This window comes from Mustela nigripes, chromosome 4, assembly GCF_022355385.1.
Source record: "Mustela nigripes isolate SB6536 chromosome 4, MUSNIG.SB6536, whole genome shotgun sequence".
Lineage (NCBI taxonomy): Eukaryota > Metazoa > Chordata > Mammalia > Carnivora > Mustelidae > Mustela > Mustela nigripes.
Window position 1 is genome coordinate 10,957,214 of NC_081560.1, and position 24,268 is coordinate 10,981,481.

General features: G+C 46.5%; 1 protein-coding gene across 12 annotated transcripts; it reads left to right on the forward strand.

The window, feature by feature from the left end:
- The first annotated feature begins 1,792 nt into the window (after positions 1-1,792).
- On the forward strand, positions 1,793-22,421 carry LOC132015609 (TRPM8 channel-associated factor 2-like). Of its 12 annotated transcripts, none has more exons than XM_059396211.1 (11): positions 1,793-2,399; positions 2,534-2,608; positions 2,727-2,829; positions 4,062-4,212; positions 4,590-5,226; positions 13,650-14,626; positions 14,919-15,016; positions 16,082-16,295; positions 16,612-16,851; positions 17,702-18,039; positions 19,679-22,421. In XM_059396211.1, exons 5-11 carry the CDS (start codon positions 4,604-4,606, stop codon positions 19,925-19,927), a joined length of 2,739 nt encoding a protein of 912 aa, XP_059252194.1. In that variant the 5' UTR covers positions 1,793-2,399; positions 2,534-2,608; positions 2,727-2,829; positions 4,062-4,212; positions 4,590-4,603; the 3' UTR covers positions 19,928-22,421. The 12 variants fall into 12 exon arrangements, with proteins under 12 accessions (XP_059252194.1, XP_059252206.1, XP_059252198.1 ...); XM_059396223.1 differs by having other exon boundaries at positions 4,590-4,909; positions 14,293-14,626; XM_059396215.1 differs by having other exon boundaries at positions 4,593-5,226.
- Positions 22,422-24,268: the final 1,847 nt, after the last annotated feature.

A 24,268-nucleotide genomic window follows, 5' to 3' on the forward strand; every position in this document is an offset into this window, starting at 1 on the left:
TTCCCCCAACCTCCCACCCCCTGCCCCTTCAAAACCCTCAGACTGTTTTTCAGCCATAGTCTCTCATGGTTCACCTCCCCTTCCAATTTCCCTCAACTCCCTTCTCCTCTCCATCTCCCCTTGTCCTCCATGCTATTTGTTATGCTCCACAAATAAGTGAAACCATATGATAATTGACTCTCGACTCTCTCTGCTTGACTTATTTCACTCAGCACAATCTCTTCCAGTCCCGTCCATGTTGCTACAAAAGTTGGGTATTCATCCTTTCTGATGGAGGCATAATACTCTATAGTGTATATGGACCACATCTTCCTTATCCATTCGTCCGTTGAAGGGCATCTTGGATCTTTCCACAGTTTGGCGACCGTGGCCATTGCTGCTCTAAACATTGGGGTACAGATGGCCCTTCTTTTCACTACATCTGTATCTTTGGGGTAAATACCCAGTAGTGCAATGGCAGGGTCATAGGGAAGCTCTATTTTTAATTTCTTGAGGAATCTCCACACTGTTTTCCAAAACCACAGAAGACTCTTAAGTGTAGGTAACAAACTGAGGGTCGCTGGAGGGGACGTGGGTGGCGGGATGGGGTAACTGGGTGATGGGCATTAAGGAGGGTACGCGATGGAATGAGCACTGGCCGTCACAACGCTACACAATGCTGAATCGCTGAATTCTACCTCTGAAAATAATAATACACTCCATGCTAAGTAAAGTGAATTTAAATTAAAAATTTGAAACAAACAAACAAACAAACAAACGGATGGTCATGCAGTTTCCTACGCTATTCTGTTTCCATTCTTCAGCCAATTCCTGCTCCCAGATGGCAGATACCTGGATGACCACAGGTACTTTTCGCCCTCCGGCCATGGAAAAACCACCTTGGTTTAAAGCCCTTTCTTCTATTAGATCAACACCAAAATACTCTCGGGAGTCCTTCTAGAAGAGTGCTACTTTACCATAAAGAGTGATGTAGGAAGAGTCTGGTTAAAACCATAGAGACCCTCCCTAAAGTCAGCATTTGACATGGCCCTCTCCTGACCCACTCCCCCAGTGTCTGACTCCACTTTCCTTCCCAAAGGCTTGTTTCCTGGTCTGAAACCTAAGAATTCAACTAACTCAGCTCACATTGGACTTCCACCTGCCAAACAGATTTCCACTCATCCTCCAAAGACTCGGTTATTTACTAATTCAGCAGACATCTTCTGAACATTCTCCAGATGGTTATTCATTTATCCAACCACATGTTTACATCTTAAGCAACCAGAGCCTACTACATGACAGAAATGAAACTAGCCATGGTGGACACAGCGGGGACAGACGCTACACTCCCAGCAAGAGAGCCTATGAGAGAAACCGACGTTAATCGGCGCTCCAACAAGTAAGTGTGGCTTCGCAACCTGGGGAAGAGTCAGAAACAGGGTATTTGGTGTCGTCGGGTGGAGGATTTGGAATAGTCTGGAGGTTCTGAAATACTTTTCTAGGCAAATGATGGCTGAGTCGCTTTCTAGAAGGAAATCTCACGTTGATAGGAAGCAGTGTTGCGTTGAATAAACTTAAAGGAAACCCTGCAACAAGAATATCCGTGGCACTAATTTCTATTACACTGGCGAACCCAGCGCTCTAGCTTGAGTTCCCGGGACAGCTTCCACTCTCCGCCCACACGGGGAGCACGGGCAGGTGCTGACCACCAGGGGGCAGCCTTGCAACGCAGGAGCCGCGGTTGTCTGCGGCTGCACCCCACGACCGGACTTGGGAGCGCCTGATTCCCAGCGACGATCGTTGGGCCCCGGGTTACGCTGCGGTTGGGCGTTGTTTTCCCCGAATGTGGTTTACTGGGGACTTGGCATTTGCTTTTCGCGTCAAGCGTGACAGCAACTTTGCAAACCTCCCTCTTGTATCCCGGAACTCTCGGAGGGCCACTTTCGGCCCTGAAACCTGCAGCCTGAGAAACCCTGCCTCCTGCGAGGACCAGCCACGCACCCCGAAGGAGCCCCGCAAGCCACCACACCGCCCCAACTGCATCCGGTCGGGAGGCGCCTAGCGGAAGCGACTCCCGAGGGTAGTGCCCGCCTTCTGCTCCGGGCCGGCTCCGCCCGGAACCGCCCCAACCGCGCCGCTCCCTGCCCCGCCGTCCTCAAAAGTTCCCGGCGTACTCCGCCACCCCGGACTGCCGCAGCACCCTGTCTGCCCGGCTCTCCGACCTCTCGCTGCGCCCCGCCAGCTCCACCTCCAGATCCAGCGCCGCTTCCCGCCCTGCCCCGACGCGCCCCCTCCACCTGGAACCAGGACCGCCCCAACTGCGCGCCCCCAGCCCGTCCACCCAGCCTCCAGACCATCCACTGCGCCACCTCAAAAGTCGACAGCGCCCGGAGCCAGCGCGGCACAACCGACTACTGACCGTGAGTTTGCCAGTCGCAGAGCTTTGCGGTTGGGGCGGGGACCGAGCACCTGGGCAGGCGGGCGCGGCCGGGGTGTCGGAAGCATGTCCAAGAACATGCCCTCATTCCGCGTGTTTCTTTCTTCTCTGGTCCAGGGGTTCGTTTCCTTTAGCCAGCCCGGTGCTATTTGCTGTTCGTCTCAAAACACATTTCTTCGCCTCTTTGAACTTGTAAGTCAGGAATCTGATGGGTGTGAGTGTGTCTGCGCGCTCGCCCGCATCTACTTCTAGAGAGTTGCAGTCAGAGTCGGGGGAACTATTATTCATCTCCTGGTTTCTCTTTCAAAAGTAGTTACCATGATCCTGACCTCAGGAGTCCTGACCTCTTTCACTGCTTTTCCCCACGGCTGCACCAGAAAGCGGAGATCACCCACCTGCCCTCTGATGCTCATGTGGGTATTGGTTCTCTTTTGTGAGTTCCCTTTCCTGGGAGCATTACTGAGAAACAAGCGGCTGGCTGGGAAAGGAAGTTAGGGAATGGAAAGGAGCTGTGCTTGTACAGGAAATACGGGGGAGGTTCAGGGATGCCAAGCCTGCTAGAGGTTTGTGGAGACTGCCTCAGGAAAAACATTGGAAAACGGCGGAGAGCCCAGCCCCTGGATCCAGTGTGAGGCACTCAGCTTTTACCTTATGGGGAGAGGATGAAACTGGAGGGTTATTACGAAGAGAAGTGGGTAAGGTGGCTTAAGGAAGAGTGTGAAGGAGAGTCCATCCTGGCACTAAAACCAGATCCACTTAGTCTAGATGTGACTACAGGCTGCGAGACCCCAGGGACAGACGATGCAAAGTGAGGTGGGCCGCTGGCTGCGTATGGAAGCAGGAGAGAGGCAGGAAGGAACCAAAGGTAGAGGAGAGCTTTGGTGTCTCAGTTTAGTTTCTTCCCCCAAAGTGAGGCCTGCTACAGGGACTTGAGTTGGGTGGTTTGTTTGGGAAGTGGGCCCAGAATGCCAGAGTGAGGAGGTGGGGAGGGAGAACCAGGAAGGAGGGAAAGGCAGTGAAGCGTGCATGGCTGAGCCTTTTACCACTGCGGGCAGCTGGATCTCAGCTTCTCCTGTAAGGAACTCCAGAATGCACCTGAGGTCCACCACCATGGAGCGTGTCCCCGACACCCCCCACTGCCCCCGGGTGTCAGCTCCTCACCACTTCAGAGCTGCCCCTGTGCACCTGCATCTGAGGTGGAGGCATCTGAGCGCTCAGGAAATTCCTTCATGGCGACTGCTGAAGTTAGAAGTCAGGTGACTGGAAGAGACAGGGGACCCAGGACATGGCCCTTGTCACTTGGGGAAGCTAGAAAGGTCAACATAGGGGCAGACCCATGTGTTTCTTCCACACTTACTGTGCACTCACAACAGGGTGTTTTTCTATGCATTCTCTTAATCTTCACAAACAATCCCCCCAGGGGTGTACGATTCTCTTTTTATAAGTGGGGAAACTGAGGCTTAAGTCATTTATCCAAGAGGAGCTGCTTTAAGGGAACAATAAGCTCAATTTTAGGCACACTGAATTTTAAAAGACCTCTGGAATGCTACCCACATACAGGTTAGGGCAGACATGATAAACTGAGAGGTGTTTCAACTCTCCAAAATGCAGTTTCTGAAAGGTTGCCTGATCTTTTTGTCCACAGAGATACAGCATAATGTTAAATCAACTTCTGCACACCAGCTGTCACCTCATACCAGGCCCTGCAGAACCCAGCCCCTCCCTGAGCCGCTCACGTTCTGCTCTGCCCTGCCCGGTGCTCTCTGGCAACCCTGCCAGGTGCTTCTTTGGACTCGGTGTGTTCTTCTCCTATAGCACTTCGATCTCACTTGAAATGTTAGTTCCAGCTTCATAGTCACATCCTCATCTAGGCTTTTCCTGTCACACAATCTAAATTCTCCAGATGCTTGATAACACATCACTGGTTTACTTTCATAATAGTTATTCATTACTGCATTTATCTGCTTCTCTACCTATTATTGTCCTTTCCCTTCTGAAATATCTGACTCATGATAGTGGGGCCCTCGTCTGCGGTGTTCCTTGCTGCACCCCAGTGGTAGGTGCACAGTAGGGAACCCAGAAAATGGTTTTTGTTTGCATGCATTTAGTTGCTGTGTTTCTACTCAGTCCTTCATCAGCTCCGACCAAGCTGAGTCTTTGGTTTTCTCTGCAGCAGCTAGTTGAACCATGGCAACAACTCCAGCCTGTGCTTTTGAGGCTCTCATGGACGGAGTGACCGGCTGGAATGTCCCCAAGGGCCCCATTCCATGTGAACTGCTTCTTACTGGGGAGGCTGCCTTCCCAGTGATGGTGAATGACAAGGGCCAGGTCCTCATTGCTGCCTCCTCCTATGGCCAAGGCCGCCTGGTGGTGGTGTCCCATGAGGGCTACCTGCTGGATGCTGGCTTCGCTCCATTTCTTCGTAATGCGGTGGGCTGGCTCTGTCCCTCACCTGCGGCTCCCACTGGAGTGCACCCCTCTCTGCCATCACTAGTAAGTATCCTGCAAGCCTCTGGGGTTCCGGCACAAGTGCAGCCGGAAGTGGGGGCTCCCGTGGGAGTTTACTGCATTAGTGCCTACATTACTACGATGACTGCAGAGCTGATCCAGTTTGTGAAAAGTGGAGGCGGCTTGCTCATCGGGGGCCAAGCCTGGTATTGGGCCAGTCAGCATGGTCCTGACAGAGTACTGTCCCGGTTCCCTGGGAATGAGGTGACAAGTGTGGCCGGAGTATTCTTCACCGACATCTATGGGGACATAGACCGGTTCAAGGTCTCTAAGAAGATACCCAAGATCCCATTCCATGTGAGGTGAGTGGTATTTCCCAACAGGGAGTCCAATACATGTTAACAATAGATCCATCTCACTATTTGATGAGGTTTTTTTCTTAAAGATTTTATTTATTTGAGAGGGAGCTCAAGCATGAGCCAGGGAGAAGGAGAAGGAGACTCCCCCCAGAGCAGGGAGCCCGACAATGGGCTCCATCCCAGGACCCCGAGACCATGACCTGAGCTGAAGGCAGACACTTGACCAACTGAGCCACCCGAGCACCTCCATTTTTTTTTTTTTTTTTTTTAAATAGGCTCCATACCTAGCATGGAGCCCAAGCAGGGTTTGAATTCACAACCCTGAGACCAAGACCTGAGCTGAGATCAAGAGTCAGATGCTCGGGGCACCTGGGTGGCTCAGTGGGTTAAAGCCTCTGCCTTCGGCTCGGATCATGATCCCGGGGTCCGGGGATCCAGCCCCATGTCGGGCTCTCTGCTCAGCAGGGAGCCTGCTTCCTTTCCTCTCTCTCTGCCTCCCTGTGATTTCTGTCTGTCAAAATAAATAAAATCTTAAAAAAAAAAAAAAAAGAGTCAGATGCTCAGGGGCGCCTAAGTGGCTCAGTGAGGGGGGTTAACTGGTGGGGTCCTTATGATGATATTAGTGGCTTTATAAGAAGAGAGAGATTGGGAGAAAGAAGAGAAAGAGAGAACAGTCAGTTGAGTGTCCAATTCTTGGTTTCAGCTCGGGTTGTGATCACAGGGGTGTGGGATCAAGCCTGGCATTGGGCCCTGCACTCAGTATGGAATCTGCTTGGTTCTCTCAATCGTACACTCAACTAACTGAGCAACCCAGGTGCCCTTCAGGTTCATCTCAATACACATACTTATCTAGTCTGTTTTGGAACCACCACAAGCCAAAAACAGGATTCTTAAAATGCACTGAGGCCCAAAGAGGCTGGGTTCTGCCTGCTACTCAGTCCTGCAGCCAAATAGAAAACCTTATCTCATTCACCTCTCTGTCTCCGGTGTCTAGTTCCTGGGTTGGTGAGAGTGTGTATGCGTGTCTCTCAAACAGATGAAAGAACATTGGTTTATCTGTGTGAGCACTACCCTGTGCCGGGCCCCATTCAGCAGATTAATTAATTCTCTCTCCTCCTCTCTGTCCCTCCTGCCATGCACACACACTGTCTCTCTCTGTCTCTCAAAATAAATAAAAATTGATAGGTAGATAGATAGATAGATAGATAGATAGATAGATAGAACATACTATGTGCCTATTAAGTTCTAGACACTATTTTGGGCACAGGGCTTAAAGTAGTGTTAACTATAGTTTCCACAGTTCATTATGGTAGTGTTTAGTCTCTACTTGAATCACCAACAGAAGTGCTGGGAACATTCAGGTAATGTATGAAAATAACTCTTCCACGTTATTGGAGTTCGTTCCTTATTTGCAAAACTATTACTGAAATAACAATGTGACATTAAAGCACTTGAATATGTTTGTTTCTCATTATCTCCCCATCACAATCTTGACCTTTCTGTAACTTCCATCATCATACATCAATTTTGCTACTTGCGATTGTGTACTGCTATTCTCTATTTGTTTAAAACCATTTCTCTATTTTTTTTTTAAAGATTTATTTATTTGACAGAGATCACAAGTAGGCAGAGAGGCAGGCAGAGAGAGAGGAGGAAGCAGGCTCCCTGCTGAGCAGAGAGCCTGATTCGGGGCTCCATCCCAGAACCCTGAGACCTTGACCTGAGCCGAAGGCAGAGGCTTTAACCCACTGAGCCACCCAGGCGCCCCAACCATTTCTCTGTTTTTAACAACAATCCTTTTAATGGGAGTTTCTAGTCATAGTATATGTGCCATCGTTTGTTTAACTGTGTCCTTTTGTTGAGTACTTAGGTATTTTCTAATTTGGGTACTTCAAGGAGGAGCTGTAGCTGATACATCAGCCACACACATTCAAAAATTTAAAGACCATAAGTGTAACATTAGGTTTCTTCTGTTACGTACTTTCAGGAGATTTGCAAATCCAGTTATTCAAAAAATAACACTGGCAATTTGATGGCAAAGTTATTTTTTTTTTAAGATTTTATTTATTTATTTCTTTGTCAGAGAGAGAGAGAGAGCACAAGCAGGCAGAAGCAGAGAGAGAGGCAGGCTCCCCACTGAGCAAGGAGCCAATGTGGGACTCAATCCCAAGACCCTGGGATCATGACCTGAGCCGAAGGCAGCGGCTTAAAATGACTGAGCCACCTGAGTGTCCCAGCAAAGTTATTTTTAAACCCTGGTTTTCATATTTCTCTTCCTACTCTGGGTCTTCCCTCAGCTCTCAAAAGTCAGTTTATTCTCCTTATTCAGTTTCAGCTCAAACCCCCTCCTCAAGAGGAGCCTTTCCCATGACCCTATTGAATCTAGGACTGACCTTCCAATGTCACTCTTCCCCATTTATGGCCTAAACATCAGTGATCACAATCCACACATCATATCCCACCTGTGCCCTTGTGAGTGCCTGCCCAGCAGCCAGGAAATAAAGCTGCATGTATGCCTTGATCTTGCCTGTCCTGTTTGCTGCTTTATTCTCAGTGCCTGCTGTGTGAAACGTAGTAGAGAGCAAGAGATTATTTGTATGCTATATAAATTAATGAATACGTGAGTACATATCCAAAACCATAAAAAAGAAAGGGTAGCCTAGTATACAGTATTAACCCCACACTTAACTTCTTGTTAAGGAATGTTTTGCCGGGGGAGCTCAGCCAAAAAATGAGCTGAATCTGGTCAACCAGGTCAGCTCTGAAGTCTAAGAAGGCCTGATTACTTTAAGCCTAGTCCCTTGGCTCAGATTTGTTCCTCCACCACCTGGCAACCCCTTAGAGGTTTTTAGGGAACCTTCCTGCCAGCAAATCTTGTCAAATGCTCCTGGACTGACCCAACAGGTTTGCTAACTTCAAATTCCTGCTGGAGACAGGAAATACTCTGTCTGCAAAGGGGAGGGGCATTCTCTAAAAGCCAACAGAAGATACTCTCCCTGTCCTGTCCCCAAGGGCAAGAGCTGACTGCACACCTATGCTTATAAAGCTGAGGAGGACACGGCACTTGCTTTAATATGCAAAGTCAGATCCAAAGGCACTCAGACGCAAAATACCAAGACACAGAAGAGTCTAGCAAAAACATCATTCCTAAAAAAACAAACAAACAAACAAAATCATTCCTAGAACAACGCCTCAATATATTTACATGTGGCGTAACCTAAAAGGTGGAGAATATATTGGGAACTGCTTACAAAGAAGTAAACATCTGCCGGCAGCTTACGCATTTCTTGAAGAGTTCGTGTTCAGTCAAGTGATCCTCACCACAGTACCAAAGAGTTTCCACGTTGTGTGAGGTGAGGCTGGACCATGGAGTTGCAGTCTCCACCAATCTGACTAATGAATGAAAAATGCTAAGTAAAGAGCGGAAGGTGGCAGTTGTGAGGCTGACAGGTACAGGGCAGGTATGCAGCATCGCCTGACCCCACCCCCACCCCAGAGGCCAGAAAGAAGTGGAAACCACAAATCCTAGAACTATCATTAATGTCTTCTCATGTTCTAGAAGAATGAACACAGTGGGTGAGATTACACACAAGCACAAAAGCAGCAAAGCTACTTCAGGATTTGGTGGAAGCCGAAAAGGATGCTGGAGCTCCATCGTCCCAGCAGGGTGGTGGCTGGAACTCCTGCAGTGTGCTCCACTCCTGGTGGGTGGAGTAGGTCTACCTCCGGTCCCCAAAGAGTGGAGGGACTAGCCCCCAGCGAGCACAGCAGTGGGCCCAGGTGACCTTTGTCCTTCAGTTTGTGCTACAACCCTCAGGCCACAAGGAAGTGGAAAGCAGAAACATACCAACCTCCATGTTATCTGGGAAGATGGATGGATGTGAGGTGTGCGTACAAACACATGGGGCCTGGGTAAGTTAGAAAGCATAGGAAGGATCTGCTGACGCTAATCAGGGAAAAAAAAAATCCATACGCTGACTCTATAAATAAACACTGCAATAAATTTAAAAGGGAAGCAGAAGAGAGACATAAATTTAGTATGGAAAGACAACAGAATCAGTCATGTCTGAAGAAACACGTGACCCAGTGAACAGACGCAGATTCCCTGAATGTTCTGTTTAGACCTTTCTAAAAATAAATGTTAAATAAGTGACAGAATGAGATGAAAAGGGAGGATTTCAGAGCAAAGAAAACGAATTAAGAACCAAACACCTCAAGAAAAATAAGCCAATTCGGCATCACGAGGAATAGAACAGATGAGGCCATGGTATGGTGAAGGGGACAGTGACTCACTTTCCACTGAGCCTTCTTGTCCTTGCTGTCAGGACTGGGAGGGCTCTTTGCGCTGTGTTCACAAAGCCGCTCCCTCTATCGCCTGCTTGTTCAGCTGTGATCTATAATGAGGGAGCCAAAGGCAAGCTGAGGCCAAATCACAAGTTCATACCCACAAACCCCCTCCCCACTTCCAGGCGTGATCCATGTGACATTCTTCAGGCGCTCCTGCCCGCTCTAACACTAAGGAAAGGGGAAAACCAATGGTTAACTAATAGGGATCTCAGTCCAATAGGACTGAGTCTCCCTCAGTTTACAAATGTCTTAGTGATTTTCAAGAAAAAAAGCATTCTTACCAATAACCCTACTTCCAGAAGGAAACTCCCAGTGGCCTTAATGTTAATGTTTGACTAGAGGGAAAAATAACCTTGACAATGGCAAGGCCTCCAGGATCTTGTAGGTCCTCTGGAGCTTATGAGATTTCTCTTGAAAGCCTCCCTTTTCCCTTACCTCCTGCAACTCCAAGTATATTATCAATTGCTTCTCACAACTCCAGGGCAGCTTTGTACCCAAAGGTGCTGTCCCCATGCTTTAATAAAACCATCTTTTTGCTCCAAAGACATCTCAAGAATTCTTGAAAAGCCGTCAGCTTCTAACCCTAACGTCTTTCCTGCATCAATCTGTTGTCTTTCCTGAGCACCAGCAGTCTCACTTCCTTTCTTCCTCAGTGCCACCTGTGCTGTCAGCTCTGAGGAAACAGTGTTTCCTTTTTCATAAATGCTGTATTGTTTGCACCTTCACATCTATATGTCTGTTATTCATTCATTCGTTTGTGTATTTATTTATTTATAGGTTTTATTTATTTATGTGAGAGAGAGGAAGGGGGTGGGCAGAAGGAAAGAACGCCAAGCAGACTCCCTGCTCAGCCTGGAGTGCAATGTGGGACTTGATCCTAGGACCCTGACATAAAATCAGTAGCCAGACACTCAACCTACTGAGCCACCCAGGCACCCCAACTTTCACATCTATTTAAAGCCTCCTTTGTACAACCTATATGTGTTGCCTGACATATACCCAGTTGTGGGCTTAATCCAAAAACTCAATAATTAAAGGAGAGTCTCTGCTGTGTGGACAACCACCACCCTGGATTTGCTTCCTGTTTCCACCAGGTATTAGCTAAGAACCATAGAGCAAGCTGCCCAACTTTTCTAAGCTTCATTTGTAATGCAAGAATAATATATTTCAGGTTTAAAAGAGATAATCCATATGTGTAAAAGCCTAGCATATATTAAGCCTCATAAAGCAATAGCTACTTTATTTTTCAGACTTCAGTATTGTAAATAGATCATATACAAGATTTTAAATATTGGTAGATAGATACCTAAGATCATTAATATTGCCCTTATAACATTGTCAGTCTGCTAAGAATTACCTGGTGTCTCATCTACTATGTTCTACTATGCTTGCCTTTCCTTCCTTCATTTTTCTTTTGGGAAACACCCCATCTTTGCACAAAAATATTTCTAAAGGGATGCAAGCTTTCAGTGAAAACATACAGACCACAGAAATGTATAGAGAAGAATGGCAGGTTGTCTTCCCTCCTACACTGCTGTCCCCATTCTCACACCTCAGGACTGAGGGAGCTACCACTCTGAGAAGCTTGATACAGATCATCTAATCTGCTCTTCGGTGCGTGTGTGTGAGCTGAAAACTGGTATTTTACTTAACGTATCCTGTTTGAGAAAGTCTGCTTTTTCTGTATATTTATGCCACAAATTAGTGAAATATGGCATTCTAGGCTTTGTCTTGTCCTCAGAGTCCAGGAGAATATTACCCATTATCCTCTGTTCTAATCAAGTGTGTTTTTCATTCTGCTCAATCATCTCTATGCTCTTTTTTTTTTTTTTTTAATGTAGCTGACCCACTGGAAACTAGAGAGCCATTACCTTCCCAAACACAATTATAAGTTCATCAAATTTTAATTTGCTTTTTAGTGGTTTTGCTTTCAGCACTTTGTTTTTAGGACCCTAAAAACTGATGAAAGTTTTATCTTTCCTCCTCTAATTCAGTTGCATCTCATATTAATACTGGTACTTCTGCTTTCTTTATGCTGTGTTTTTCAGATACAGTTTTGCTGATATGTAGATTACCTCATTTTCAGTCCTTCTGTGTCAGTTTCAAGTCTGTCTTTATAAGCAGCTTATACCTAGATGACCTTAGCCTAATCCAGGTGCCTCTGTCTTTTTATATAGAAATTTAATCCATTCATATATAGTGATAACTATAGTGTATCTCTTACTCTTGCCTTCTTTTTATTTTTATGTTCTCTTTGTTTCCTTCTTGACTAAGTTTTCTCTATTCCTTAAATTCCCCAACACATTTGAGATTATATATTTCATTTCTATTTTTCTAGCAGTTACCTTAACACTTTAAACTTAATTTTTAGTTCTTAATTACCTGAGAAATTACATTTGTACATTCTCCTTATTTGAAAAAAGAAAAAATGCCAGTGAGGCTAAAGTTCTTTTGACCATCACTTTCAATAACAGCTCTCTCTATCCCATAACCCAAAAGTTTACTGTGGTTTTACCCTGAGTTTTTTGACATTTACACTAACATATATTGTCTTTATTTTTGTCTTATATAAACCGCATTGCCATTTCTGCTATTTTAGAATTTTTTTGCTCAGCAGAATGTTCTGGACACCTGTCCACATTAATTTATACATCTACCTGTTGTTTTTCACTGATAAACAGCAAGCCATGATATAATTAATGCCAATTTTTTATTTGCTCCTGTTTTATGCTGAAGGGAAATTAAGGAGAAACTGTACAAGAGGTACTTTTTTAATAATGTTTTGCTACTTAAATAAACTATTTTTTAACAACATTTGATTTTTATTATGAGACAATAAAGTTTTACAAAGCTAATTAATATTTGGTATAATCCCACTAGACAAGATGGCCACTGAAGACATTTTGATTAATATTCTTTAGATTCTGCTTCTGTGTCTGGTTTTGTGTTTTCTATTTGTTTTAGGCTTTGTTTTTGATGGTTCATTTCACAAAATTTGGCTTATTTAGGGCACAGTATCTTGGAATCTGATTTTAGAATTTTTCCATTAAGCATTTTCCAATATTATCTAATAGTTAATTAATTTACCATATGGTATGCCATTTATAGTTAACCTGTAACTTATTTAACCAATCTCCCGTTGTTTGACATTTAAGGTATCTACAAATTGGTTTTTTAAAAAATCTTGGTGGGTGTCTGGGTGGCTCAGACTGGTGGTTAAGCATCTGCCTTTGGCCCAGGTCATGATCCTAGGTCCTTGAATCAAGTCCCTCATCAGGCTCCCTGATCTGCAGGGAGTCCACTTTCCCTCTCCTTCTACCCTCCCCCCTGCTCTCTCTCTCATAATGAACATCTTTTTAGAAAATCCTGAAATACAACTTTTTCTGAATTACACTTAGGCCATTTCTCAATAAAAGTGGTAAATATTCTCATCAGATATAAGTGAGAATGTTAAAAGAGTATGGGTTTCCATAAATCTTTAAGTGCAGTATTAAACAATCTACTTGTGTTTCTAGCTCAGAGCTAGCACTTTGATGTTTTCACAGCTTTTTTGGGGGGCAAAAAATTAGCTCTGAGAAATGTAGAAGTAGAACTACTTTCTCTAGGAATGGACTATTTTTTCCTAACTTGTTCATGTGTGTAATTACTTAAGACATAAAAGTCAAGCCAGAATATCCACCACCCACTAGCATGGGAAGAATTCCTGGAAGGGTTGACTTGGAGAACATGGATTTTAAGATTTGCACGTAAGGCCACTACCACACTCCTCAGTACCCCATCAAGTCTGTGACCACATCAGTTATAAGAAGCACCATTATGTTATGTGTCACAGAGTAAGAACAAACACTGTCAATTAGACAAGGGTATGCCATCAGTTAGTTGTTAAAAGACTCAATAAAGTAGACTCAATAAAGTAAATGGCATCACATACTCCAACCCTGGCAGTTATTAGTGAGAACGAGGAAATGGGTGTGAACAAGGTCATCTTTGCACCCCCACACAGATTTCCCCAACCAGTGAGCTTATTTCAGTGCTTCTCCGACTTGACTGTAGCCCCTCTGTCCCCTGTCACTTTGCAGATGTGGGGAGGATCTCAGGCAGGATCAGCAGCAGCTCCTGGAAGGGATCTCAGAATTGGACATCAAGACGGGAGGAGTCCCCTCCCAGCTGCTGGTTCACGGGGCTCTCGCCTTCCCGCTGGGGTTAGATGCCTCACTCGGCTGCTTCCTGGCAGCTGCCCGCTATGGCCGGGGCCGGGTGGTCCTGGCTGCCCATGAGGCCATCCTCTGTTATCCCAAGCTGGGGCCCTTTCTGCTCAATGCTGTGCGCTGGCTGGGCAGAGGCCAGACAGGTAAACTTGGGGTAAACACAAGTCTAAAAAACCTGTGTACCCTCCTGTCAGAACATGGCCTGGAGTGCAGTCTGCAACCCCATCTGACGCAGGACTTGCGTGTCTACTGCTGCACGGCTTACAGTGACAAGGAGGCTAAGCAGCTGCAGGAGTTTGTGGCCGAGGGTGGGGGCTTGCTGATCGGGGGCCAGGCCTGGTGGTGGGCCAGCCAGAATCCAGGCCGCTCTGCTTTGGCTCATTTCCCCGGTAACATCATCCTCAACTGCTTTGGCCTCAGTATCCTAGCTCAGACTCTCCACGCAGGCTGTTTTCCTGCCCCTACCCCCGAGATGCAGAGCTACCATTTCCGCAAGGCACTGTCTGAATTCCAGGCTGCACTGAGCCATGGGGCTAGGAATTTGGAAAAGCAATGGCTGGCAAAGCTGGGAGCAGATGGTGCAGCCTTCCTACAGATCCCAGCAAAGGGAGTCCCTGCTTACATATCCCTGCACCGATTCATAAAGAAGATGCTGCATCTGTCGGGCCTCCCAGCTGTGAGCCGGGAGCACCCTGTGGCTGGCGACTCCTTTGAGGCTGCAGTGCTCTGCCTGGCCACGGAGCTGGCACGCTCTGGGACTGACTGCTCCCAGCTGGTGCAGGAACTTGGAACCTGCACCTGCAGCTCAGGACACCCCATCACGGTGGAGATCGATGGGAACAACCCAGGTACAGAGTGGGGAGTGCATACAGAGCATCAGAACCTGGGGGAAGGTGGGGTTCCAGGCTCACAGGACATTGCAGGTACCGAAGTACCGGTGGGCAGCTTCATTTTCTGTGGTGTACTTTGGGGAAGACAGCGTTGAGGTTCTGCTGAGGGTTTTGGAGGGACGCATGCCCAAAGCATGAATGAGCAGAGGTAGGCAGGGCAGGGGCTGTGCCTCCTGGAGGGGCTCTGAGACTCCAGGAGCAGCAGAGGCAGGTGAGTAAAGAACTCAGCCTTTCCTATGGCTTTTGTCAGGCCACTGTGATGCCTGGGTGAGCACGGGGCTCTACCTCCCACGTGGACAGAGTGCAGAAGTCTCGCTTTCTGAAGCTGCAGCCTCTGCCGGCCTGAAGGTAAGGCCAGAACCCCCACTGCAGAAACCCCAAACCACACAGCCACTTCCTTTTCCTCAGCCCTCAGCAGTGCTACCAGAAGGCCGAGAAGGGACTATTCTGCCCATTTCAGATTTCATAGACAAAGCAGCACAATTTCAGTGAACCTAAAGGAGGGACTGAATGCCAGAGCTAATTTCAGGTACTCAAACCTAAGCCCCTGGATTTCCATGAGTCATGATGATACCTCCCCATGGTGATGTGAGGGGGGCCAGGAGTACCTGTCACAGCCTCAGGACAATCACTGGCTTGGCCAACAGCACATGGCCTTTCTGCCTTGTACGTCACTACCTTCACACCTGAGGGGTGTGCTTCATTTGGTCACAAAGATAGGCTCTAGAGGCAAAATTAAAATTGTCCTCCCTTAGCTCTGAGGGTCACTTCCTATTACAGGGTACCTCCCGTGTCAGCTGCCTTTCTGGAGCTCGCTTACATTAAACCTAAGAAAAGCAACCTCAGGGAACAGCCCTGATCAGAAAACAGGAAACAGCCCCATCTGACCAGAAAGGGGAATCCTCAGCAAAAGCAGAAGCAGTAATCAGTCTTCCCCACTCAGGCCAGATCCTACCGCCTCTGGATGGGTGGTCTCCTATTGGTGCACAAGCAGTGACCAGGATCCCCTCTGGCTCATCCTGCCTTTGGAATCAGCACACTAGCATTGGCCCTGCCACAAGAGCCTGGATTTGACCCAGTACAGGGGCTTTGTAGGGCCCTAGTCAGTATCAGCCTCAGGGTTATCCTCCCTCATCTGTCTGGTGACAATCCTCTGTGAAGCCATTTAAATCCCTGGAAGAATGGCTCCATACGACTTTTAGTCCCGATGACTATCAGAGTACTAAAATTTCATAGGTTTCCATGCATAGCTCATTGAAGAAGGGAGCTGGTGTTCTTCTAGTACCTGCCATTAACCCAGCACAACACAGCCACCAACACTATGCACACAGCAGCCCACACACGAACCCCTGCCCCCACCCATACACCATAGGGACCGAGTTCCTCCTACACATGGTGGACTCTCCTCCCCAGGTACAGATTGGCTGCCACACAGATAACTTGACCAAAGCCAGCAAGCTGTCTCGAGCCCCTGTGGTGACTCATCAGTGCTGTTTGGACAGGAGCATACAATCTGTCTCCTGCCTCTGGGGTGGCCTTCTCTATGTCATCGTGCCAAAGAGCAGCAAACTGGGCCCTGTATCTGTAACCATCCAAAGGGTTGTTCCTGCCCCTTACTACAAGCTGGGTGAGTGGACTGAATGCTGAGGGAAGAGGATGCACTGGGGATGCCACCATAGTTACGGGCCGGTTGCGAAGGAAGGGTGGGGTAGGGACTGGCAGACAGAAGGGGAAGAGCTTTTCAAGATGGAAGCAGAGGCAGGAGCTGTGGAATACCATGTCCATGGAGACTTCGGGCAGAACTGAGGGGAGATCTGGAGGCCTGTCCTTCACTTCATAGCATGTAGATCCACATGTTAATAGTTCATTATTTCAGTGTCCTTCTCCTGGAGTTCAAAGTAAGTTGGGGAAAAGTGAGACAAGCCGGTGATATTTATTCCCAGGTAAGACATCTCTGGAGGAGTGGAAAAAATGTATCCAGGAGAGGCAGGCTCCCTGGGGAGAGCTGGCAACAGACAATATCATCTTGACCGTGCCGACGGCAAACCTGCGAGACCTGGAGGACCCCGAGCCTGTACTCCACCTCTGGGATGAGATGATGCACGCTATAGCCCAGCTAGCAGCCCGGCCGTTCCCCTTCTGCCGTCCTGAGAGGATTGTTGCTGATGTGCAGATCTCAGCTGGTGGGTGCTCCTAGTCAGTGGACACCATTTATTCATTCTTTTCTCTTTTTTAATGCCCCATATGTGGAAGGCATAATCTTACCAGTAAAGGAAAAAGACGTAACAGACATAGACCTTGATGGGGGTGAAAAAGATGTTCCCATATGAAAAGGTGAATCATTTATACCTACAAAGTAAGATTTCACAGGATGGTAGAATGATATTTAAATAGTGCTACTAGGAGTTCATAGATAACAATGAGCCATCTCTTCCTTGTTTCAAGGAGAAACAAATATTCCTTCAAATGGAAGTCAGAGTTGGCAATGGAAGGAAAGAGTAAGGAAAAAAGTTTTGTTAAGTATTGATTGGTTTACATGAGAGAAAAATAAGGAAATGTGAGAATGTTCCTTTAGACTTCAGTTTTCTTCTCCTTAAAAGAAGAAGATTATCTGTGCTAAAGAGCATAAATCTGTACAACAGTGGCTTACATGACAGAAGAAGAACTGACATTGCTCTAGCCTAAGGGATCTCAAATTCAGACACAGGACATAGTGTCACAGACTCACATGAGAGGAAACACACAAAATGAAGCCCTGAATGTACTGAGCGTGGCTGTGTAATGTGTATTCATCGTCTTCAGGGCCAGAGCAGGGAGGGCATAACCCTGACATGAAAGGCTAGGAAGGGGGCTGGGACCACTGCGTTTCTGACCAAGCAGAGCAAGCCAGCTACACTCCAGCCAGCATGGAGACTCTGGCATTAATGGGGGCAGGATGCTGAGGAAAAGTTATTCAGCAGAGAGGCATGAAGGGAGATAGTCTGGGTGCTCCCCACTTTCACCATGTCTCATCTCTTCCTTCTGCATTTTCAGGCTGGATGCACTCAGGTTACCCCATCATGTGCCACCTGGAGTCAGTGCAAGAGCTCATCAATGAGGCCAGCATTAGGAGCACAGGTCTGTGGGGACCCATCCATGAGCTGGGTCACAACCAGCAGCGACAGGTGTGGGAGTTCCCACCACACACCACTGAGGCCACCTGCAACCTCTGGTCTGTCTATGTGCATGAAACGGTCCTGGACATCCCCAGGTCTAAGGCCCACCCTGCTCTGAGCCCTCCAGAAAGAGAGAAGAGAATCAAAACACACCTGGGAAAGGGAGCCCCCCTGAATGACTGGAATGTGTGGACAGCGCTGGAAACATACCTACAGGTATGGAGCAGAAAGGCAGGGAGGTGGGGCACCTGGGTGGCTCAGTGGGTTAAGCCTCTGCCTTCAGCTCAGGTCATGATCCCAGGGTCCTGGGATCGAGCCCCACATCGGGCTTTCTGCTCAGCGGCAAGCCTGCTTCCCCCCTCTCCCTCTGCCTACCTCTCTGCCTACTTGTGATCTCTCTCTGTCAAATAAATAAAGTTTAAAAAAAAAAAAAAAAGGAAGGCAGGGAGGTGAGGGTCAGCAGAGACCTCCATTGTGTAGCATCCTGGACCCCCTTTGCCACCCCCTCCAGCCTGGGCACAGAAGACCTGGATAGTGGGACTTCTCTAAGTTTGAGGAAATAAGGTGTCCTACTGGCCTCCTGTACTTTGTGATATTAACTAAGAAGAAATGAAAAGTATCTAGAAAACAAGTGGAGAAAATACAGCCTACTAGTCTACGAGTCATGAACAGAAGTTCTGAGTTAGTCATTCCTTAGGCTGGAGCACAGCGCTTCCATTCCCCAGTCTTGACCATGGTCACCTAATAAGTGCTTCAGAAGTGGGTGTTGTTTTGTTGGGCTGTTTCTCTTCAGCTCAGTTCTGTGGATTAAGTGAATGTTGCATCCATCCATCCCTTCATGAGAACAGTGGTGTGTCTCTGGGACAACAGCATTATAGGAAGCTTTTTAGGAGATAACTATTGTCAAGGTTTTCTACTTTAGTCACCCCATTTGAACCTGAAAATGTTTTTAAAATGAAGAAATGAATAACCAACCAATCCAACTGAAGAACACTGAAGTCCAGAGGCAGGTGGGTTTCCTGTGAAATATGCACAAAGCCCTGTTTCTCCAACAAACTGCTCTGAACATTAACATAACTGATTTGTCAAACCTGTTCCCCAGATGTCATCTGTCCTTAAGATTTACACCCTAGAGTCAGAATTCTCCTCCACAAAAAGGCAAGTGGTCTGACACCCAGGACCCCTGCTCATTCTGTACCTCTATTATCGTAGCTGACAGGGGCCTCTTGTTTGTGGCTTTCTGGTGGGCTATCCCTCCATGAACATGAGACTCTCCTTCTGAGCTCCTTATCATGTGCGTGGTGGTTATCCTGGTTTTGCCTCAAAGGGAGTGTACAACAGAGCAAAACAGTAGCCTTGAAAATCATTACAGATCTGAGGTGGCTGTATAAAAACAGCGATTTTATTCTGTCTGAAATGTGTTGGACGTTCCCAGCCTTTAGGGTTCAAAAGACCAAAAATGTGAGATATCCGGGTTTCCCATCTCAATCAGGCTCAGACCTATCTGATGCCTAGAAAAACACTTGGGACTTGGGAATATAATTTTTTAAGTTAGAGGTAATTATAATAACTTTCATTTGCTGAGAATTTATGTCTATTCAGATATTTGCTTCCCTGTGAAGTCCCCTAAAAAATTCAAGGTGTGCAGGTTCTGTGGTCAAGAGATGGATGGAATGAGCCAATGGGCTTGTCTTGATGTGCAGGGGTAGAGTGGAGACACGGGGGCAAGTCATGGAAGGGAAGCTCATGAATGATCAAGAGGAAAGACTCACTATGACTGATAAACACTGGACGTGCGTATTGAAGGTACTTCCACAAACTGGTTCCTCATCCTGTCCCTTCCTTCTCTTCTCAGCTCCAGGAGGCCTTTGGGTGGGAGCCATTCACCCAGCTCTTTGCGGAGTACCAGACGCTCTCCGGCATCCCCAAAGACAACACTGGCAAGATGAATCTGTGGGTGCAGAAGTTTTCGGAAAAGGTGCAGAAGAATCTGGCTCCATTCTTTGAGGCCTGGGGGTGGCCTGTCCAGAAGGAAGTGGCGACCAGCCTGGCCCATCTGCCCGAGTGGCAGGAAAACCCCATGCTGGCATATATGCATCGTTAGGAGGAAGAGATGTGCAGCAAGGTGGTGGGGGGAGAGGCAGCTAAGTCATAAGACAAAATGACACCAACATTCTCAGGAAAATCCCTTATTACTGTTCCCTGGTTTATACTTTTGCTCTCACTGACTTGTTTCAGCATCCTAATCCTCCAGCAGAGGATTTTAACATCTGTGCGTCTTAAGGTCCCGTGGGCTCTCGGCTCCTACTTTTGACCAACAGTGTTGTTGTTGTTGTTGTTTAAGATTTTATTTATTTAAGAGAGAGAGCGAGCACAGGAGAGCAAGCATGAACAGGGGGAAGGACAGAGGGAGAGAGAGAAGCTGACATCCCAAGAGCAGGGAGTCAGATCATGGCCTGAGCCAAATGCAGATGCTTAACTGACCAAGCCACCCAGGTGCCCCCTGACCAACAGTTCTAAAGACTATGGCATTACATAATAGTGTGATCTCACCCCTGCCAGCCCTAAACATGGCTGTTAATTGCTTATGCTTTGAGAACTTTTCTAATAGCAAGAGAGACAGGCTGGTATAGAGAGCCCTGAACTTGGCTTTGGTTCTGTGGAAAATCTCTTAAAGTCTCTGTGGTTCTGTTCTCATCCATGACATGAGAAGGGGATAAAAGTCTGCTGTTGGATAACGGTAAACATGTTCGTCCGCTGCAATATGCATACACACGCAAGGGTATTCTTTAGCTTTCGCCAGGGCCCGTGGTGGCCTGTCTGTGTGGACAGCCTGCAAACTGGATCCCATTTCAGAGTTGGCCCCCTGGAGGTGGGCACGCACTCTCTGTCTGTGTAAGAGTTTTAATGCATTATCAGTGTTCTTCCAAGCATGACCATTACTGAGATCCTAGCCTGTCTTATGTCCCTTCTCCCACTCGGAAGGATTCTTAGGTGAGACCTAACCCAAATAATTGTGTAAACTCAAAAGAGAGGGTAAGAAGAATACCTGGGTGGCTCAGTTGGCTAAGTGTCTAACTCTTGATTTCGGCTTAGGTTGTGATCAAGCCCCGCATCGGGCTCCACACTCAGCACAGAGCCTGCTTCTCTCCCTCACTCTGCTCCTCCCCCTGCTCACTCGCCCCTTCTCTCTCTCTCTCAAATAAATAAAATCTTAAAAAAGAGAGAGACGCTATAAACTCAGACTGGATGTCACAAAGCCTCTTCATCTTCTCGGTTACTTCCATCTTCTAATACTTTTGTTTCAACCAAAAGTAGATGTCACAATAGCAAAGCCTATCAAGTCCACCAGCCTGTTTGTTCTTTGCACAGAAGAGGTGACTGACCCCTCTGGTCACCACAGAATCAAGGCAGTGTCTGGTGTTAACAGCAGCCGAGATGAGACTGCACGACAGGCCTCACTCGGGACCAAGATTATTCTGGGCACAGCAGACCAAATTAACTCACCATGCAGCCTCCCTGAGCATTCACATTATCCATTCCAACCCATCCCAACTCTTTGCCTAGATGGAGTTCTCATTAGGGCTCTGTCTCCGGGATTAACCATGGGGTGTGACCATTTTTCTCTAGCTTGCTTACAAACCATATTTTTGTTCTGTTGGCCATCATCCCGTGAGCTGCATTCAGAGCAGAATAGCTCCTCGGAAGAAGTGACTTATGGAATGTCTTTCTGAGTCCCTTCCTCCTCCTCCTGATTCTCGGATAATTTCCTTTTATTCCACTATTATCCTCTGCCAAGGGCTTTTCCCATGAAAGGCGCTCAAAAAACGTGTGAATGGAGAGAACAGTGATGACACGGAGCACACAATGACAGTCGGTCGGTCCCAGGCATTGGGTGGAGTGTTTTCTACGCTTTATCCCATGGAATCCTCACAACAGACCTTGGCAGTAGGTACTATTATTATCCCACATCATAGTTGAGAAGACGATGTAAAGGGAAAGTAAATAACTTCGGAAGTAACGAAGCAAGTAAGAGGAAGAGTCAGGGCTTGAGTGAAAACCCCAGCAATTAGAAAAACCCTCCATGAAGACTTAGAATTTAAACAAAAATTCACCTAGAAAATGGAAGCTCACCAAACTTCTGATTTATCTCATGTTAACTACGGAATTTTTATTAAATATCAAGTTCAACTTCCAAAGATACTGGTACCTGATTTTCTGGTTGTCTCAGCATATGATTAGCCTCCCTATAGGCAGAGGAAGGATTTGAGCCCAGGAAATTCAACTTCAGAACTGGAGTTCTTCACCAGGATGTTAAGGAGGAGTGCATGGATGGCTAATACTGGGTTTAAGAGGTTGCCTTAGAGACCAAGCCAAAAACCTGACTTCTCCCCACAGTCCCTGTAGTGGAAACTGGAGCCTTCACCTTCTTACAAGTGGTTCTGATGCCTGTTTCTAAGTTCACAGTTACTTGTCACTGTGACAATCTCAGGCATTCAGAGTATATTTGCTCACAAGGATGTGAATGTAGCCACCGTAAATGCTGTTTGCCAAAAATTAATTAATTAATTAAAAAAATAAATGCTATTTACCAGAAACTGTTTTAAGTGTTTTTATTTATTTATTTATGCTCACAACAGTCCTACAGAATAAGTACTATTACTGTCTCCCCTCTGCAGAGAAGGAAGCACAGATACAAAGCTAAGTGGTGAAGCCAACCCTGTTCTCTGGGACTCCAGAGCTCATACTTTCCGCCAACACACTACACAGGCTTACCGAATCTGCTGCAACCTGAGCTCTACTTGCATGAATCTTACGTGTATATGGCTACTGACCACAAATGGCCAACCAGATTCAAACTGCTAAAAACCCAACATGGTATTTCACATCTCAGAGTGTGGGGCAAGGAACCACAAATGCTCTTATAGGCTATTCAATCCAATATCTGAAATACCCACGTTCCTAGAAAACTGGATAAATTCCAAAGGGAAGACTCACCCTGGAGTAATTTAGGGAAGTAGTAATGGCTGCCTAGCAGGTTTTTTTTTTTTTTTAAAGATTTTATTTATTTATTTGACAGACAGAGATCACAAGTAGCAGAGAGGCAAGCAGAGAGAGGGGGGAAAGCAGGCTCCCTGCCGAGCAGAGAACCCGATGTGGGGCTTGATCCCAGGACCCCAGGATCACAACCTGAGCCAAAGGCAGAGGCCTTAACCTACTCAGCCACCCAGGCGTCTCCAGCCTAACAGTTTTAAAGGCAATAAGAAGGACTCTGTTATATCTCCCCTCAGCACTACAGAACCACGGCCTTATTAGAAGAATGGGCAATTAATTTCAAAACCACTGAAGCTTTAGTGGTGGTCACACTATATGCACCATAAAGACTCTTACTTCTGGCAAATATTGTTAAAATGAAATAACAAGCCCCGTTAAACAGAATTAAAGTAATTTCTATCTTGAATGGACCTTAGGCAGTGTAGAGTCTGTGGTCACCTATATCGCTCTTTGTCTCCTCCTTGTGGCTACACAGAAGCATTTACAACTACTATCCTTGTACTGTTCCCATAGCGGCAAACTCTGTCCCTGCCCTACCTAGTTCTGGATTTAAAGAGCTATCCAGGCTCCTCTTCCCATAAAGCAACTGACAGTCAATATGCTCTTCACCTTTTAAAAAATATTCTATGAATTTTTTATAGCCAAGAAATAAAACTTTTAGAAGAGGACAAATACACCAATTTCCTGAAGGTGTAACTGGAACCTACTATCCAAATCTTTAAGGCCTTTGAGAGTTTATCTTTATTACCAAGGCAAATGTCTCACCAAAAGACCCCATGGCTCTTGATCTTTGAAAAGAGATACACAAAGGGAGTCATGTTTTGCTTGTCCTATCCATGAAAAATCTCCCAAATCAATTCACTCCTACTCAAATAGAAACAAATTCTCTCTACTGTTTAGCTCGGAATATTGTTAGAATGAATTTAGATTCCTGGCATACAACAGAGTCACTGCCTTTATCAATTACACATATGAAATTTTAATTAGTACCTCTTATCAAATCTATGACTTTCATAAAATAGATGATCATTACAACAAGCCCAAGAACCTTCCCCAAAGATACCATTTTGGCTATAGAGGCATCTAGACCACAGAGAAATATCCTTCCAGAATGAACATTACCTTTGTCTCACTTAGTCCCCTCCTTCTAAGAAAGAGGTTTAGAGATGAGTAGCCTTTTCAACTGATGGAGTTAACCCATTCGACATAGGGCAGGCTTCTTTAGCCTAATCATTTAGGACACAAATGAAATAGCGACCACCCACTGGAGAAAAGAAATAATAAGATACTCGTCAGATCCCAGTATAGTCTGCCTTCCCGCTTGGCTCAAACCATACAGAGAAGGAAACTTGGCCACTTAGTAAAAAAACAAAAAACAAAAAAACAAAAA

Coding starts and splice junctions, on each gene's coding strand:
- LOC132015609 (XM_059396211.1), top strand. CDS start 4,604: ATGGCAACAACTCCAGCCTGTGCTTTTGAGGCTCTCATGGACGGAGTG. Junction 14,627..14,918: donor GATCGATGGGAACAACCCAG/GTACAGAGTGGG, acceptor GGCTTTTGTCAG/GCCACTGTGATGCCTGGGTG. Junction 16,852..17,701: donor TGATGTGCAGATCTCAGCTG/GTGGGTGCTCCT, acceptor CTGCATTTTCAG/GCTGGATGCACTCAGGTTAC.